The sequence below is a fragment of the Antedon bifida genome, chromosome 9 (genome assembly GCF_963402885.1).
Source record: "Antedon bifida chromosome 9, ecAntBifi1.1, whole genome shotgun sequence".
Lineage (NCBI taxonomy): Eukaryota > Metazoa > Echinodermata > Crinoidea > Comatulida > Antedonidae > Antedon > Antedon bifida.
The window spans coordinates 20,397,663-20,415,579 of record NC_136234.1 but is presented as its reverse complement, the minus strand read 5'-3'; the positions used below and the strand labels follow the sequence as shown (position 1 = coordinate 20,415,579).

Here is a 17,917-nt window from a genome sequence, read left to right as displayed (position 1 = left end):
AAAGCTTTGTTTTTAATATGTCGTCAGTATAATAATATAATATCTTGCCTATGCAACAGCTATCGCGATAATGCGTGTTCAAAGAGCGATTACTATCTGTAAGCATACACGTTATCTGTCGACAGTGTCAGGTAGTGATTTTAATTATAGAGTATTGCTTTTAGATAAGTTTGATTTAAACGACCCCACACGGAGCTGTTGTTAACACAGAGTATTTACACTTGGGGCTGTGTTATTGTGTGAAAAGACACTCGGCAAGAATCAATGATTTGTTCACTGCTGTGTTGAATAGCACAGTATACAATAATGAATGTTTATAATAATAATAATGATTATAATAATAATAATCGTTTGGCCTGTTTCTGCTGCATAGCACTGATTAAACCGAGACAATATAGATATACTGTATATATAACAATAATATTAAATATGTACAGTATTTAAAATATAATTTATAATATCGACTGGATTTCTGCTAAATTGTTGCTCGTAAATAACCGTTTAAATCAGTGGGTGTTTGTCGACAGAAATTGTTACCATTACCCAAAATGCAATGGCCTCTGGCAGACAGTATAACGTTACAGCCATGTACAGTAGTTGTATAGGACATTAAGAGCGATTTTTGCCACTTTTTTTAACTGGGAAAAAATCGCTAATATTGATGGCTCCAAAAATGTATGAAAGGGGATTGTCCTTATTTGAGGATATCAGTTTCTGAATGTTGATAAAATGATGGAAGAGATACAGGCCTACTATATATTAATATGTCAATACACAGCGTTTGAACCGGACCAGCGCATAATAATATACTGACATCCATACATATGCATGCTCACAAATCATGCATAAATATCAGCCATTTGTTTATGAGGCTTTGGCACTGTAGCTATAGTCTGATTCTAGATATCAATAAAATACAGTAAGAAACTTTGGAACCCAACAAATTGTCCACTTAATAGAGGTGTCCTCTGGCGTTGATTGTAGTGTAATAATAATATGTTATTGCACCTCGTATGTTTCACGGAAAAGTGTCCTTTTAATAATACAGTGTGTCCCCTAAATAGAGTTGTTCTTTAAATAGAGGTGTTCTTTATAGAGGTGTTCTCTAAATAGAGGTGTTCTAAATAGAGGTGTTCTTTATAGAGGTGTTCTCTAAATAGAGGTGTTCTTTAAATAGAGGTGTTCTTTATAGAGGTGTTCTCTAAATAGAGGTGTTCTTTATAGAGGTGTTCTCTAAATAGAGGTATCCCTTGAGGTGTTCAGGGTTTTACGGTTTGCCTTTTTACACAAAGTATAACAAAGACAACTACAATTCCTCTACATTATTGTGTGGTCTGTTTTAATAATATGACATCATTAGTCCTGGTTATTACATTATTGTCAAGTAAACACATCAGTAATTCATATTGAGGCAATATGAATTTGGCCAATTTAAATCTGATTATGATTGAATTTGCTTTAACTATTTACATCCTGGTAACAACGATATGCGTGTAATGCTTTAAACTTAAAGTAACCTCTTAGTTTGATTGCATAATTGTAGTGTAAGTCATTACCACGGATATTACTATAGGCAGGCAGGTCATTGGTAGGCATGTTGTTTGTGGGATGCCAGACCTAGCCTTGATCTTCACCTACAGTATGTACACTATGTTTGTTTGCACGTCGCACAACATTTACAATTCTTTGAAGTGCAGTTAAAGGGGAGACTTTATTACACATTGTTAGTTAAAGCCCCCTTCCCTACGTTTTTTAGATCTAATTTAACATCACAAACTATATTTAATGTAAAAATAATACTATATGGTCCTATTGCGATAATTTTTTTCGTCTTTAAACGGTTAAAAATGTGAAAAATAAGTCGATTCTAATAATTATAGCGGCCCGCTATAAATCCCAAAATGCATTGCGCGCGGATTGATATTTTTGTTTTTCACCTGTAATTCGCCCACTTTTCGATCGATCGTGAGGCAAAAACAAATGGAAGACTCCTAACTTTTCAGTGAAAATACCGGGTTTTCCCCAACTTGTATCAACGGAGTCTGGCAAAAATAAAAAGACAATTAATGCAGCAACTATACAACGTCAGGCTAGGTATATAGCTAGCGTACGATGTTCGTACGTTACCGATGTTTACCAGCTAGGCCTACAAAACTAAGCCTAGCTAGGCTAGGCCTAAGACCGTCCACGAGAGGTCGATCGCCGCGAGCTACTTAGGTAGTGCATTGTTTCTCACTTTTTATCATAATTTACCATAAAACGTACATTTAAGACAAGGAATGACATGGTTTAATGTTTTTAAAGTGATATATATGTATTATTTTCCAAAAAACTTCCAAAATTGCAGGGAAGGGGTCTTTAACAATATTAATGAAATACTGTAGAACTCCTATTTTAGGGGATAACATATTTACAGGGACATATTGTTGAGTAGAGGCTCTACTGTAACATTATAAAAGGCATAAGCTCTGTCTACACTATTAAACTAGTTTGACAAAACCAAGTGTGATGTACCAAATATGGTAATGATATGCTCAAATATGGTGATATGACATCATCATGTTCATATATGGGCACATCACATAAAGTTTGATAGGGGAAAAGAGAGCTTAAGATATAAAACCTAGTGATTAAACCTGTTTTTTTTATCTTACTATTTGGTTCATTTCTTGCTTTTTCTTCCCATAAGATTGTGTTTATTTTTTTCCCATAAGATTGTGTTTATTTTTTTTTAATCACCACTGGCTACTTTTAGAGGACTAATTTATTTTTGTTTTTGTTTGGTTCAATATGATTATGAGATTGATGTCATTAGACTCTTTCCTCCTCAATTCCATGTTTTATTTACATTACAATGACTCACTCTTGGTGTGGAGAATTGAAATACATCAAACAATTTCTATGGTTAACCTTTTAACAGCTTGGATATGAATGCAAACTTTAGGGAAACCTCATAGTTTTACAGTAATCCCTCTGGGATTAGAGATTTTAAAGTACATTAATTTGTCATGTTTAGTTCCGTTATTTTCATTCATTCCTCTTAAAGTACAACATGTTGACAAATGTGTTACGTGTGAAGTTTACAGTAATCATCATCAGCTTGAAAATACTATCTGGGAATAATATTAATCTATTAAACTTTAGGGAAACCTAAGTAGTTTTTTATGTTAATCCCTCAAGGATTAGAGATTTTAAGGTACATTAATTTTTGTCCTGTTATTTTCAATATTTCTTTGAAAATATCACTTGAAGACATAATAAATAATGATATAATAATATCCTGTATTTACAGTATGTATGTACATGAATCCAAACCTGGTACTCTTTTTAATTTTAATCCTTCATTCAAGGTTTAGAGATTTTATACATTAATTGTTATGTTTATTGTTATTTTGAATCTTGCATTTATTTTTTCAATTAAGCAATTAATTTTTTCTAGGAAGCCTTTGTTTTGCAATGACCTGTGACCTACGTATATTGTCATCTAGAATTTGACAAATATGTTGAAGAATCGCGTTAGGAAGCACAATGAATTATAGTACAGGAAAGATATGCTCAGAATCAGTAAAAGGTTGAAAAAATTGCAACAGAATTTTTTTCACCACAATGCATTTCTATAAGGTCCCTATATGAACATATTAAAAGTCTAGAAAAATCCAGGTAGGGGAAATATGTTTTTTTAAACAAAATGGCCGCCAATGGTGAAAAATGTCTAAAAATGAACAAAAAACATATATTGTATATCTAATTACCACTTGATAGCAGTTTTTATAATGCTTTTTATATTTCTTTAGTGTCAAACATTTAAACTGCAATATACATATTAATTTAAGTGCTATTTAGCAGCAAAAACACACATTTAAGTATCAAGATATCACCATGGTTATAATAATAGACAACGTAGTCCTATGCATTATAATGCAGGACTACGGTGTCTAACAAAACAGTTCATTTACATTAGAATTATACAATCTTACAATCTATTAATCCATTCATTTTCATACTCCAGTTATCATCCTCTGTCTATAGGTAGGAATTAAGCATGTGCTGATGCCGTGGTATTCGTCACAAACAGTGGTAACTGGTGGTAAATTTGTCATCAATGGACACATCACGCCATTTGTAACTTTCCATCCCCCAGTCTGTGGGTTGAAGAGTATTTTCTATCCACTGCTGTACCATGGTAATATACATGCAGGGAATAACACTTTGCAGCATTTGTTGTTGGGGGGAATAGACTTTATTTCAAGTGCTGTTTTGCTTTTTGCTACTTTCTCCCAGAACGTATTCCTCCATAGCGCTACCAATGCCAATTCCTCTGATGCGATGGTTTCTTTTTTTTTGGAGACGTTTGGTTTTACAGAGTTTGTAAGCATACTACTGCCCAGGTGTTATGACTTTTTGAGACTCACAGTGCTCCCCCATCGAGAACATACGGTATTAAATCAATGAATGAAGCAACCGTGACAGAATATTAATTTAAGAGGAAAGAACATATTATTACACATGGGTCAAAATCAACCATATTCATCAATAGAGAAGCAGTGCACATTCCCTCACATATACTATTTCATCATTGATGGCTATGTGAGACAGTCATACACAATGCATCATTTGTTGAAAAAGAACCTTGTACTTTTCTGCAGCCCTCTGTTACTCCATTGACTCCATACACACTGCTAGACTACTCAGAAACCTTCATCCTCACTGCCCACTGTATGTTATCAATGGGGGAGCACTGCTACATCAAACCTCTTGGCCCGAAACAGCAACATTTCAAGACATTTATTATGTACCATGTATGTTTGTTACATTATGTGAAGGCAAAGTAAACTCTTGTATTTAATGGCTATAATTATGGGCCGTAAGTAAATTTGGTTTAGGAAAAGGTGTTGGTCTTAAAAATAATCACATCACAGTTGGAGTTGTATGTCAAATTCTGTAAACCAAACAGTTTCCAAAAAAAAAGAAAACATTGCATCAGGAATTTGGCATTGGTAGCTATATATGGAGGGAAGTCAATGGAGACTTTAGACAGCCTACTTTTCTTTGAGAAAGTTGCAAAAAGCAAATCTATTCCCTTGCTGCAAAATTTCATTACCAGAGTCTTTATTACCAGGTATAGCAGTGGATAGGAAATACTCTTCAGCCCACAGACTAGGGATGGAAAGTATTGATGACAAATTTACTACCAGCACCAGAGAAACTATTAAAGTTGATTAGATGTACCTGTAAATAAGGTTGTAGTAAAATGAATTGCAGTTGCAAAAAATATGGTTTGGACTGCTGCTCCACTATTTTTTAAGAATGCCATGGCATCAGCACATGCTCAATTCCCCACCAATAGATGGAGGATGAGATACTGACAAGATGAAAGTGAAATTACCGCATTTATTTGAATAAATGCCCTTGGTGGTTGATTTTTAAGGAGGGTAGTGGGGGCGTGTAATCGTCGTGAGGAGTTTATTCGGAGGAGCGTTTATTTTTGTGGGTGTAATGTGGTAACATAAAATAATCGTGAGTCTTTATTACCAGGTATAGCAGTGGATAGAAAATACTCTTCAACCCACAGACTAGGGATGGAAAGTATTGATGACAAATTTACTACCAGCACCAGAGAAACTATTAAAGTTGATTAGATGTACCTGTAAATAAGGTTGTAGTAAAATGAATTGCAGTTGCAAAAAATATGGTTTGGACTGCTGCTCCACTATTTTTTAAGAATGCCACGGCGTCAGCACATGCTCAATTCCCCACCAATAGACGGAGGATGAGATACTGACAAGATGAAAGTGAAATTACCGCATTTATTTGATTTTTAAGGAGGGTAGTGGGGGCATGTAATCGTCGTGAGGAGTTTATTCGGAGAGGCGTTTATTTTTGTGGGTGTAATGTGGTAACATGTATAATCAAATAAATACACCCTTTAGATATGAACAAATACAACACCATCATGTCATTCAGTGAATTCTATTACAAATAGAGATGTGTTAAAACACAATATTATGTATAATATGCATGTGGCGGGGCGTACATTCAACGAAATAAATTCAAAATGATGTCCGATGGGGGCGGGGAAAGGGGTGCGGTGCTGTAGGTTATTCAAAATGATGTCTTATTGGCTGGGCCATCAATGGGAGCGCACCAAGAAGTTCCGACAATATTATACCGGTAAAGGGTAGTTTTAGTCACTTTTAAAAATGAAAATCCTTGAAACAGCACTCAATGGGGTATTGTTTTATATTAGGAAATATCATCATATTGTCTACATATACTCCCGAATATAGCCAATTGCAGAGGAGGGGGGGGGGGCGGACAGACTCCCTCACCCTTCCCATATGATCTCCCATCCCTATACCCCTCCCCACTGGCACCACCAATGTTGTAATATATTGTTATAACAGTACAAATGTAAATGAACTGACTTATTATTAAACACCGTAATACTATGCATTAAGCATAGGAAGGACTGCGTTTTATATATTATAACAATAGGGATATATCTAGATACTTAAACATTTGTTTTGCGGCCATTTTCTAATTAACAACACTTAAAATAATGTGTATATTGTAGTTCAGATCTTCGAAACTGTAAAGAAATATAAAAATCATTGTAAAAACCGCTATAAAGTGGTAATTAGATCTACTATTTATGTTTTTTTTTGTCCTTTTTTAGAGGCATTTTCGACATTGGCGGCCATTTTGTTTAAAAAACCTATTTCCCCTACCTGGATTTTTCTAGACTTTTAATATGTTCATATAGGGACCTTATAGAAATGCATTGTGGTGAAATAAATTCTGTTGCAATTTTTTCAACCATAATTCATAGTTTTCCTGTACTATTAACATGCCATGTACAGTATATGGGTAGTATAGTATATACAGTAGGTAGTTGCAAATCATTAATCTCCTTATTTATATTTATTATGACTTTGAAGTGCTTAATTGTTTACAAATTTGTAAATAATCAGTAGATAGGCCTACAGTACATCAAATATTAGGAGAACCATGAACTTTTACATTTATATTAATCCCTATATTTATTAATTATGAAGGATTAAGTCCATGGACGTTTATATTATCCATAGATTTTGAGGTACATTAGGGCCCATTCAGACCAACACCAATTACACAATGTTATATTGAGGTACATTAGGGCCCATTCAGACCAACACCAATTACACAATGTTACATTGATGCAGCATGTACAGTTACTGCACGTGGGATATAACCGGAATCAAACAGCACAATTTTGATTTGTGTTCACTCATGCATGAAGTACGACTTGCTGGGTCGTACAACGTAAACTCTGTTGTGTTTACTGTGTAATATTTACTCATCCAAGTGGTCCATCTGATGTTAGTCCCAAGTGTAATTTTTGGTTAATACACGTGTAATTGAGTTTACATCTGAACACGACCTATCTTGTTATTGTTGGTTCGGTTTTTCCACTATGTACTCCTGTATCTTTTATTTACTATAAAATGAGGTTTAGTATGGTTAATCATTATTAACTTAGAAGTATATCCGGGATGATTAGGGTAAAGGCATAATGACCTTATCCTTTTATTTATTAGTTCTGTTGTAATAATCAAGTGAGTGTGACTATTGTCAAGTCAAGTTGATGAACTCAAATCTATTGTAACATTCCCTATTTAAGCTTTATGCGTAAGCATACAACAAACGTAATTCTTCTATCTTTATAAATGTTGCTTGGTTTTATAAATTCTAATTGAGAGAGAAATACTCCTAAATAATGATTTAGCACATTTAAAGATAAATAATTTGAATTTTTGTGAATTTGTCATCATTGAATGTACTAGAAAATCATGACTCTTTGACATTTTTTATCCGGTTCAACCAAAGTCCAAGAAAATTATTTTATTATATTATGTTCAAACCACCGTGACTGTACCAGTTATGTGCAAGAAATACTATTACTCATATTCATAGGATTGCATATTGTATTATTTATATATATTTTTGTATTCATTTATTCATTAATCACACTGTTGTTTACAACAAGACCAGCCAATTCTGGCTTATGAGTCAACAAATATATAGTAGAGGAATTAAAATAAACACAGATAAAAACAGTCTTACAACACCAAATAAATAACAACCAACCAAACAAACAAGCAAAGCTCTTTTTTTTTATTAATGTGTTAATAGCGCTGGTTACATGCAAGAAACGCTAAAATATTAATCGTATGATTGCATTGTATGTTAAAAGCAATAATTAATGTTTTCTTTATAAAATAAAAACACATTTTATAAATAAGTAATAATTTATTTGTTTACTTGGTTTGTAAATAGAGATTTTTTTTCTTCTGATTTTCGAGAATTTTTCTTTCTTTTTGATTATCAAAAATGTTTCTTTTGATTAAAACCTGTCCACATTTTGTTGAATTGTGTTTGTTTCAACCAAAGTCCAAGAGAATGATTTATTAACATTAATAATATCAAGAGCTTTTGAATATTTTAATTAATTTTTATTGATCACAGTTCATTATGTTTCTTCTCGCCATTGTGTAAAAAACAGTAATTACATTAGCATGTTCTCTTATTTATAATCTAGCTTTTTTCTGCAATTTGTGTATTCAACATATACATACTTACTGCGTACCGTCCTTATTATGAGGTATCTATTCAGTTCTTTACTTCAAACCAGTAATAAATAATAAAAACATATGTGTGCGATGTTTCAACATGCTGTCAATAAATCTTCATCTGGCAATGACTAGATGTTAGCGGTTGCTAGGAATAGATGCTAGTTGTAGAGCAGTGCCCCCTATTAGTAACCTTGGTGCGATTTTTCAAAGTTCTTCAGCTTTTCAGGTTAGCCTTTGAGATTCACACAGTACTATATATATATATACTATATATATTAAAAATATAAAACAAAGCTCTTGGAATAGTTCTATGTTTAAATAAAGATTGAATTTGAGTATTAAAGTCATAACCAAAATTTCCGTTTATTATTTTTTTTAAAGTCATTTTTCATCTGTGGAAAAACATCAAATTTAGAGACAAAGGAAAAGATCTATAATATTTTTTTAACAAATAAAAAGACGTTTGGTTTCATTAAAAAAGAACACCAGATAATTGATAAAAAAATGTCATTAAATCACAACCAAATTATCATCTTAGAGATTATCATTGAGATCAGCTATTACTATGCTTGCTCAGAATGACGTCAATACATTGACAAATAGACTGTTATTATGTAAGCTAATCATCCTATATTCTACAGTCATAGACTACTACTACTATTTCATAGAATTGATTTTTATTTTAATGTGCTATGTTGAATATGAATTATCTTGTTAACCTCGACAGCATGGGAGCATAAACAGGCAATAATTAAATTGTTTTTAATATTATTAGTAAATAATTAAACAGATTTTTTTTAAATAATGACATAATGTTCAAGATACTACTAAAGTATAGTAGAACTCCTATAAGGAACAAGTGTCTCCTTAGGGATGTCCCTAAATTGACACATTATATTTGGAACCATATTAATAATTATTAATAATTACAATAATTAAAAATATGCTTTGTTAATTAAATACATATTTACATGAATTGTAATAATGTATGTTTACTGGCTTTTATCAGTTTTATTTTGATAGTTTTTATTAATTATTTTGATCCATCACTTTTAGTTCAAACACAACTTTTGTGTTGGTTGTATACCATGCCCTAAAACGTTGCGTAAAGAAACATAGAATCCAAAGACTGTAAGTGAAAAGTAGTACAAAATGTACACATGAAACATGCTTTATGTTCAATACCTATTATTTGTGGTATCCTGAAGAACCATGGAATGCACATATTTTTCTGTAAATTTATTAAAAATAGTAATAATATAAACTAATATAAGTAGATATACTGTAGGCCTAATGTACCATGAATGTTGCTCATATTAATTCCAATGTAATTACTGTAATGTAATCACATTTAATATTGCACATTAAACCCAAGTCTCTTCAATGTATTGCCGACGTTGTCATGGAAATAGGTTGGTGATTCATCCACTCAACAACAAACCGTCATTTTTACTACTTAGTTCATTTTGAAAGGTGCTTGTCCTTATTGTGTGACGTTGATTCATACTAGTAGTGAGCCCTCTATGATTAGTAAAGCCATTCAAGATTAGTTTATGTACTAAAGAGGGCGCACTTAAAGAATATAGATTTTACAGTACTGACAAATTAATCTGTATCTACTACTAGTATAACATATGATATATCGTTGATACTATATGTTATGTTCCGGACTCCGACAATGAATATAAACACTTCAAATATAGTGGTTTTGGATGGCTTTATTCTCACTGAACATTTATGACTAAATGTGCTCCATTTTATTATATTTCTTCATCTCTCTATCTACCACCCTCTATCGGACGTTATGTTGTGTATTTGGAGGGTTACACTAGGACTACACTGTTTTACAATTCAGCCTCCTCTCCACCAAAAAGAAAAAAAACACAAATTTTGATTGATTGGTTAAATTAATTATAACAATATTTGGATTAATTGGTAATAATAATAAAATATAGCTTACCAGTGAAAATTCTAAAAAAATTATCAAAGGTGCATTGTCTCCCGAAAGTTGCTAAATAAATGAGTTTTTAAAATTAATTTTAAATGAATCAAAAGTGGGTGAAAGTTTGACAAAAGGCAGGAGTTGTATGTTCGATTGTAATCAAACTGTAACTGTTCATGATAGGTACTGAACTGTAGCTGCCTGTATATCATTGTCATCCAGGTATTTATTTAATAAATTCATTCCTTTCTAAGTGTACCTATTTATAGCCGTGTTTATTCAATATGAATTCTTCACCGAATTAAATTAGTAATAGTTTGTGCTCATTCATTTTACCATGATTTTACAGTTTATTTCAGCTATTGTTTGATAAATTACAATAGTCAGTTGTAATTTTGTTATTGCATTAAATTTGCAAACCTATACAACAAAAACAATAGCAAAACTTTGTTCAACATTGAAGTTCATCATCGATTATGTTTTAAAATATTGTAATAACGCTTTTAGAATTGGGTAATGGTATGTTTTAATTTCCGTACTGTAAAGTAAAATTGATTTTAACCCAGTGACATTTAAAAGCACAATATGTTCAGTTTTTATCCAGAATTACAATATCCTTTGACCTCTACCAACAAAGCGTGGGCTGTTGTTACGCTTGGTTAGGCCTGGTATACTCAGCACTATGCTTAAAAAAATAACAAGGCAACCCTAAGCTGTACATAAACATTAGGAAGGTCGCAGTGTAAGTTGAACCTGCCTGCTGGTGCTGACACTGTTGACTTGAAACCTGCACTTATTTACTAAGCTTAGACATAAGCACACTACAGGCTATTTATTGATTTGGTTATAAGCTCAACAGGTATTATTATAGTTGTGCAGTACTACTATCTATATTGTATGCATTCTTGACAGTGATGAAGTCGATATAATCAACGTTGCTTTCTTCCTGTCGAAAGCAGTTTATTATGCCATAAAAAAGCAGCATTCTGTTTGATGTACTTAATTTGCTATTGGAAGTAAATTAGCATTATGATCGTGTGTTCATCCTGGAGGCGGAGTTAATATACTTTAAACATCTTTCCATCAGTGATCAGCAGTCAGTCTTTAATAGCCAGAGCTGTAAAACATTGTTTTATTCTGTTGGACGTCGTCGTACTGATAAATCTTAAACATTGTCTGTAGAGTAATTGATAGTCTTGGTTGATATTCAAGGTACACTTAATTTCCTGAATGGAATTGTGTTACACTTTCAGTGGCGTTTCAACAGCTTTAGAAAAGGAAAATAGAAAAATTGTAAACTACCTACAATATTGATATTCTGAGCCATACTGCTATTTTTGACATCCTTTATGTACTCATTGACTAATATTATGTGTACATAGTTGTTTCACAACACTTTCAAATTAATTCATCGAGTAATTTAAACTTTAATATAAAACAAAAATACTGTATTGATATTAAGTTTTCTTTTTGGTGTTTTGAAACAAGCAGCAAGAACTGAAACCGTGTTGGCAAATTTAGTTTTTCCGTTGTTTGAAGTTTGTTAACACGGACTAGCGAAAGGAAGTATTGTGTATTCAGGAAGCTGGCTTGATAAAGTCATCCGACATAAAATAGTACAGGTATTTTACAAGACAACACCTAGAACTTGATTTTGAAGAGATTTCCCAGAGAAATTGAATTTATATTTTTAGACTTTTGATTTCTTGCGCGATTCTTATCATCTGACCTGACAATACGAAACTTGTTTAAAAAACCATCTTATTATTCAGAATTTTGTACTTTCTAAAATAATATGCAGGGTTGATAATAGTTGAAAATATTATTGTAACATCATTTGCGAAACAACTGTTTTAGAATTTTGGAGAGAATCCGGTTTTTAAAGGACTTTAATTATAATTTTATGTGTACACTTGAGATTTCTAACGTTTACACATATAATAACTTTTAAAAATGATGACACTATTTTTAGCTGTAAATGATGTTTTTATACGCCTTAGAAGTTCTTGAAATAAATTGAAGAGTTTTAACTTTTAATGCAATATTTTTAACTGCTTTTCTGAATTTACCGCGAGTTTCACATCACAATCTGCCGTAGTTTGACTAAGGTGTATTAACAGTTTTTTTAACATGAAAGACGTGCCAAATTCTAAGCCAGACAGGATGGAATTTGAACAAACATGTTCAGATGAAGATAGCTCGGAAGGAGAATGCATGTGTGATGAGTGTTTGCTGGAGGAGAGGACACCGGTAGGCTACCAACTCATTTTTATTCCTTCTTCCAATTCCTCCTCTTTTAAATGGCTTCTTTTTGGACCAAAAATATAATAAAACAACGGTTCTTTTGTTGTCCCGTGACCTAGGTGGTCGTAGGGGCGTAGCAGACGAGATAACAGTAGTACTTTTAATGATACGACACTCGGGCATATCAAGGGTAACTTCAAATAAATCAACTATTTTATTTATCAGTCAGGAATCTGAAACTTGACTTATCTTTTTCCTTATTTGTAAATAATTTACAAAAGTTCAACAAAAGCATGAAAATATTATAATTGTCTTATCAATTTCATTTCAATTCATTTCCTGTTATTTCGGACTTCATAATTAAACAGTTATTACAAAAAAAAAGCAGAAATCTTAAAATCCCCAGTTTTAAATCCAGTCGCTATTTTTTTAGGGTTTACATGGATTGAGATCAATCGTTAAACAAATGTACTGAACAATAGATAACCAAAAATATTATTATTTTGCGATATGTTGTGTATATAATAATACTTCACTCGAACATACAGTACACAATGTACACACTTTACAATATAAAATGAAAGCAGAAAAAAGAACATTCAGGATAAAACTTGTATACAATTTAATTAGAACCTGGGGAAATATTAATGGTAAAAATTGATTCGCAATTTTATTACTACAAATTTGATTATGGTATTTAAAAAAAAAAGTTTTTATTTTAATTATGATGATGGACAGCAAACAAACAAGTTTAATAGGCCTATTCAAACACCTGTCTGAATATTATACCAAATGGCATTCTGGCAATATTTTTATATGCTGTATATTATAACATAGTGGGTAACATATTGGGTAACATTGTTGATGGTGTAATGATAATATCGGACTAGCATGTGATAGGCATGGGTTTGAGCCTATCTATACCATCCATCCTAATAGGATAGCAAGATGCTTTACTCGGTGCCCTGTCCTTCGGAAGAGATGTGAAGCTGTTTAATCTTGTTGATCGAGAATGCAAGTTTTTAGCCTTCTTGAACTTTTACATTTTTTTAAATATAATTTTTGTTATATAATATGTTGGTCATCATATTAATATCTTCAAGAGGAATTTCTATTATTTTATGATGATGATGTTGATAATGGACAAATCAAGTATTTCAGTATTTAAAAAAAAAACCACATAATATAAAACATGCAGTATACCTGGATGTATCAATTGAAGTTATGATATTCGGCAGCTGCCATATCAATATTGTAACAATACAAACATTTAAATTAAAGAGAACATAATTCCACAAGTGACGTGCATCATCTTTTCAACATTATGTGCACAGACAAATTCAGGGTGTTTTTCGATTCTCAAAACTTCTTTAATCAGACCTATTTATTATCATTATTACCCTTTTGTTGCTGTATCAAAAATGCATTCAATACATTTTCCCTGTGTGTATAATTATATTGTGTTTGTTTGTTCAAAAATTGCTATGCTATTTGATATTCTTTGTGAGATAATCAAATTATCCTAGAATTGAGTTCATACATGATCGAGTTGTTACTGTATATTATATTAGTTATGATGATAAATTGACGTTTGATTGAATCACTAGGATATTAATTTGCCTGCAGGGATACGTTTCTGACGTATTAATGTTGTTTACTTTAGAGTTAGTATTGTAAAGCATTGTGTTTGTGTTGTAAAAATTACCATATACAGTACAGTTGATTTAAAAAAATTACAAAATAAATTCTGAATTAATCAAAATTCTGAATTAATCAAAATTCTGAATTAATCAAAATTTAGTAGTAGAGCACACTATTAAACTGTATTATACTTCATCATAAATTTGATTTTATTTTGATCTTATTTTAGATAAACTGTTTTAAATTTTATATCTCGTATTATTATACAGTAGTATATTTTGACATGGTTTTTACATTTTCAAATAGGTTATATTAGAGAGTAAAATAGATGTCACAAGTGATGCAACAGGGCAAAGACTCCTCAAATTTACAGCCATGTCTGTTCAAAATATTATATAGTATATCAAGAACCACATAAATTGCATAATAGGTGTGTCCCCTGATTAGTGGTTGGCTGTTTTAAAAGATATTGCCCCTCACTTATTTCATGTGAAAGTGTCCCCTGAAGTTTCACATAGGAAGTGCTTTACTGTATTATCAAAGTACTATTTAATGTAAAACTATTTGTGTCAAAGTACAGCTTATGATATTAAAATCTAGACTAATAATTCCCCTTTCATATGGCCTAGCAAAACACTGGAGTTTACAACACAGCATTTTGTATGGTGTGAGTTTCATGGTGCGGGTAAACTCCAGAGTTTCATGGTGCGGGTAAACTCCAGAGTTTCATGGTGCGGGTGAACTCCAGAGTTTCATGGTGCGGGTAAACTCCACAGTTTCATGGTGCGGGTAAACTCCAGAGTTTCATGGTGCGGGTAAACTCCAGAGTTTCATGGTGCGGGTAAACTCCAGAGTTTCATGGTGCGGGTAAACTTTTTTGATGAATGCGAAAGGGTACTAGGCTAGCTTCTGTGAGAATCAAAATGAAATCAGGTCTTTGATAGGTGGGTGTAGTGTGTAGGCGGTACTGATAGATTATTCAGTGCATATTGCTATAGTACTTTAACACGGTTCACTGCCTGTTATTGAATACAACCTGTGCACTGTTTGAGACAACACATTTTAATACACTTGACCTACTCTCTCTATTTACTTTTTATTTTTATGGTGTTAAATATTTTTCATCAGAGAAGTTGATTTACAGATGTAATGTCAATGATAATTAAAAATAGATTTTCAGTGTGAAAGTTCATTTTCAAACATGGTTGTATTTTAAAGAGAACAGACTGATATGATTTGGTGTCATAGGAAAAGTATGTTGAAATAGGTTTGTGGGATTAGACAACCCCACTCTCAAAACAAAGCAAAATATTTCCATGTAACGGCCATTTTTTAAATTACAGCATTTTCTTCTAATTATTATTTTACTGTAAACTAAGATAAACATTGATTTCAATAAATGTAAAACTTTCTAAATTTTAAGGACTAAAATTTTACTGGTATGAATAATTAATAAATATGATTTATGAGTGCCTGCAAATCATTAAAGTCTGCCCACCTCCTGTTTACAGTATTCTGTACTAAAGTTAGTTCTTAAATCTATTTATAATTCTTTGTGGTTGAAAAATATGTTTTCATTTTACTATTAATTTCTTCTGACTATTAAATCCAAATTAAATGTCAAATAGAGGTCAGAGTGTAAAGGCGACATAAATGCTTAAGAATTTAGTGATGAAGTAAAACATTATAATGAAACAAATAGAACTCCAAGTAAGAGAAGCAAGAACACACATTTTGAGAATTGTACATTTTAATCTATTTGTTTGATCATTTTCAAGAGTCAGATTCTTGAGAATTAGTTTGTTTCTATCTGAGTGGGTCTTCTTCTTTTCAAGATTTTACACTACAGTAGTACTTTACAGTTTTAAAGTAATATAATACTGCCATATGTAATTTCAATTGTTTACTCAACATTCTCTAATTTTGGAATGTTTTTCCTTTCATCATAGATAATTCTTTAACTTGTTGTTATGAACAGTGTACATTTGAGTCATTGTATGTTCTGGAAGAGTATCTTGATTTAAAGGGACATTCTGTCATTGAAGTGGAGCTTACTGTACCTTGGTTTACAGGTCTATTCAGCCCCTGTCGTTGTGGACAGACCAATGAGTGCCCTTTGCTGGCAGAACTCGACACAAATGGGCCCTTGGGGGAGAAAAAGGTTCTTGTATCATGTGTCTTCCATACCTATGCATAATTCAGCTCTGTTAGGCTACAAGACACATGTTATTTCCCCACATTTACATTGTTGTTTTAATTTTGCTAGTATTGACTTATTACTGTCTTATAATTTTCAATTTATCTGAGTTTTTGGTTCTTTAAACTGTTCTTGTTCCTGATGCATCATCACCAGGTGTGTGATGCAATCACTGCTAAAGGAACTCTGTAGACATTTCAAACCAGGAATTATCCTTTAACTGTAAATTGTTATAACTACTGACTAGATGTTATTCTGATTTGATAATAATTTTTCTAAATATAGTTTTAAGAGATGTTTTTCCCACAGTGAGTGTGTCTTGCTTCTTGTCTTAACTTTCATTATTAGATAATGTATTGTCAGGTGGAGTTGTTCCATAGTTTTGGTATTAAACCAAATTTTAATATTGATCACGCTACCACAGAGATTTCGTTTGTGATTTACAAATATGTGTTGTTTACTGAATTTACACCTCGATTGGCTCTATTTACATCTGGTTATTTTCTGTCTTGTTATTATGAAGTTGTGCTCGCCACGATTTGATTCCATAGAAGTTTTCAGTTTTGTTCTTTGTGTAAGTCTTAATTTTTCTGGTCACATTGCGCTTTGAAACTTATTATTTACACTACTTTTAATGTTTATTTATTTTCTTGAAACTTATTTATTTACACTACTTTTAATATTTATTTTCTATGTTGTAATCATTCTACTAAATTAAATTAAATTATTTTTTTAAATAGTAGAGTGAATACAATTCGTTTCATCTGATGTGTTTATTTTGTTTTATACTTGTTTGCGCATTTCATATGGACAAATTTGGTATGATTGATATTTCAACTACTGTATATTATAAAAGATCAGATTCAAGTTTACTTATTCTGTGCTACTGCTTTGTCCATACTTAATTTTCAATGTTTTTTCTTTTAGTTGATGCAATGGAAGAAGATAAGAACACTTGTCCATTGGTCTCCGTTTGTCCAGTCTTATAAACGTCGTTATCCATGGGTGCAACTAGCAGGCCATAAAGGTAACCATACACACAGTGATATTATAGCACATGGTAATGCAACTTATTTGGTATTACTAAAGTTACGTTATAGTCTATACAATAAAATAAGCTCACTCTGCATGATTCCAGGTGGAATGCCATCCTGAGATGAGTAGTAGTAATTAGTACAGTTTATTTTGAATTCATCTATGTAATTTTACTTTCTATGGACCAGAGATTCCAAAATAAAAGATTGAATGAATAAATGTTCTTCCATTATTTTTCTTCCCTAT

At 32.0% G+C, this 17,917-nt stretch overlaps 1 protein-coding gene across 3 annotated transcripts in view; it reads left to right on the top strand.

Moving 5' to 3' along the window:
• The window catches only part of LOC144852790 (uncharacterized), a 38,864-nt gene that overhangs the window by 13,269 nt on the left and 7,678 nt on the right, over positions 1–17,917 (top strand). For all 3 annotated transcript variants that reach the window (XR_013614334.1, XR_013614335.1, XM_078710766.1), the window contains exon 3: positions 17,564–17,663. Coding sequence is in view for 1 of the 3 variants with exons in the window: in XM_078710766.1 (XP_078566892.1) it covers positions 17,564–17,663 (100 nt within the window). In the remaining 2 variants the exon portion in view is untranslated. The remainder of the gene's footprint in view (positions 1–17,563; positions 17,664–17,917) is intronic.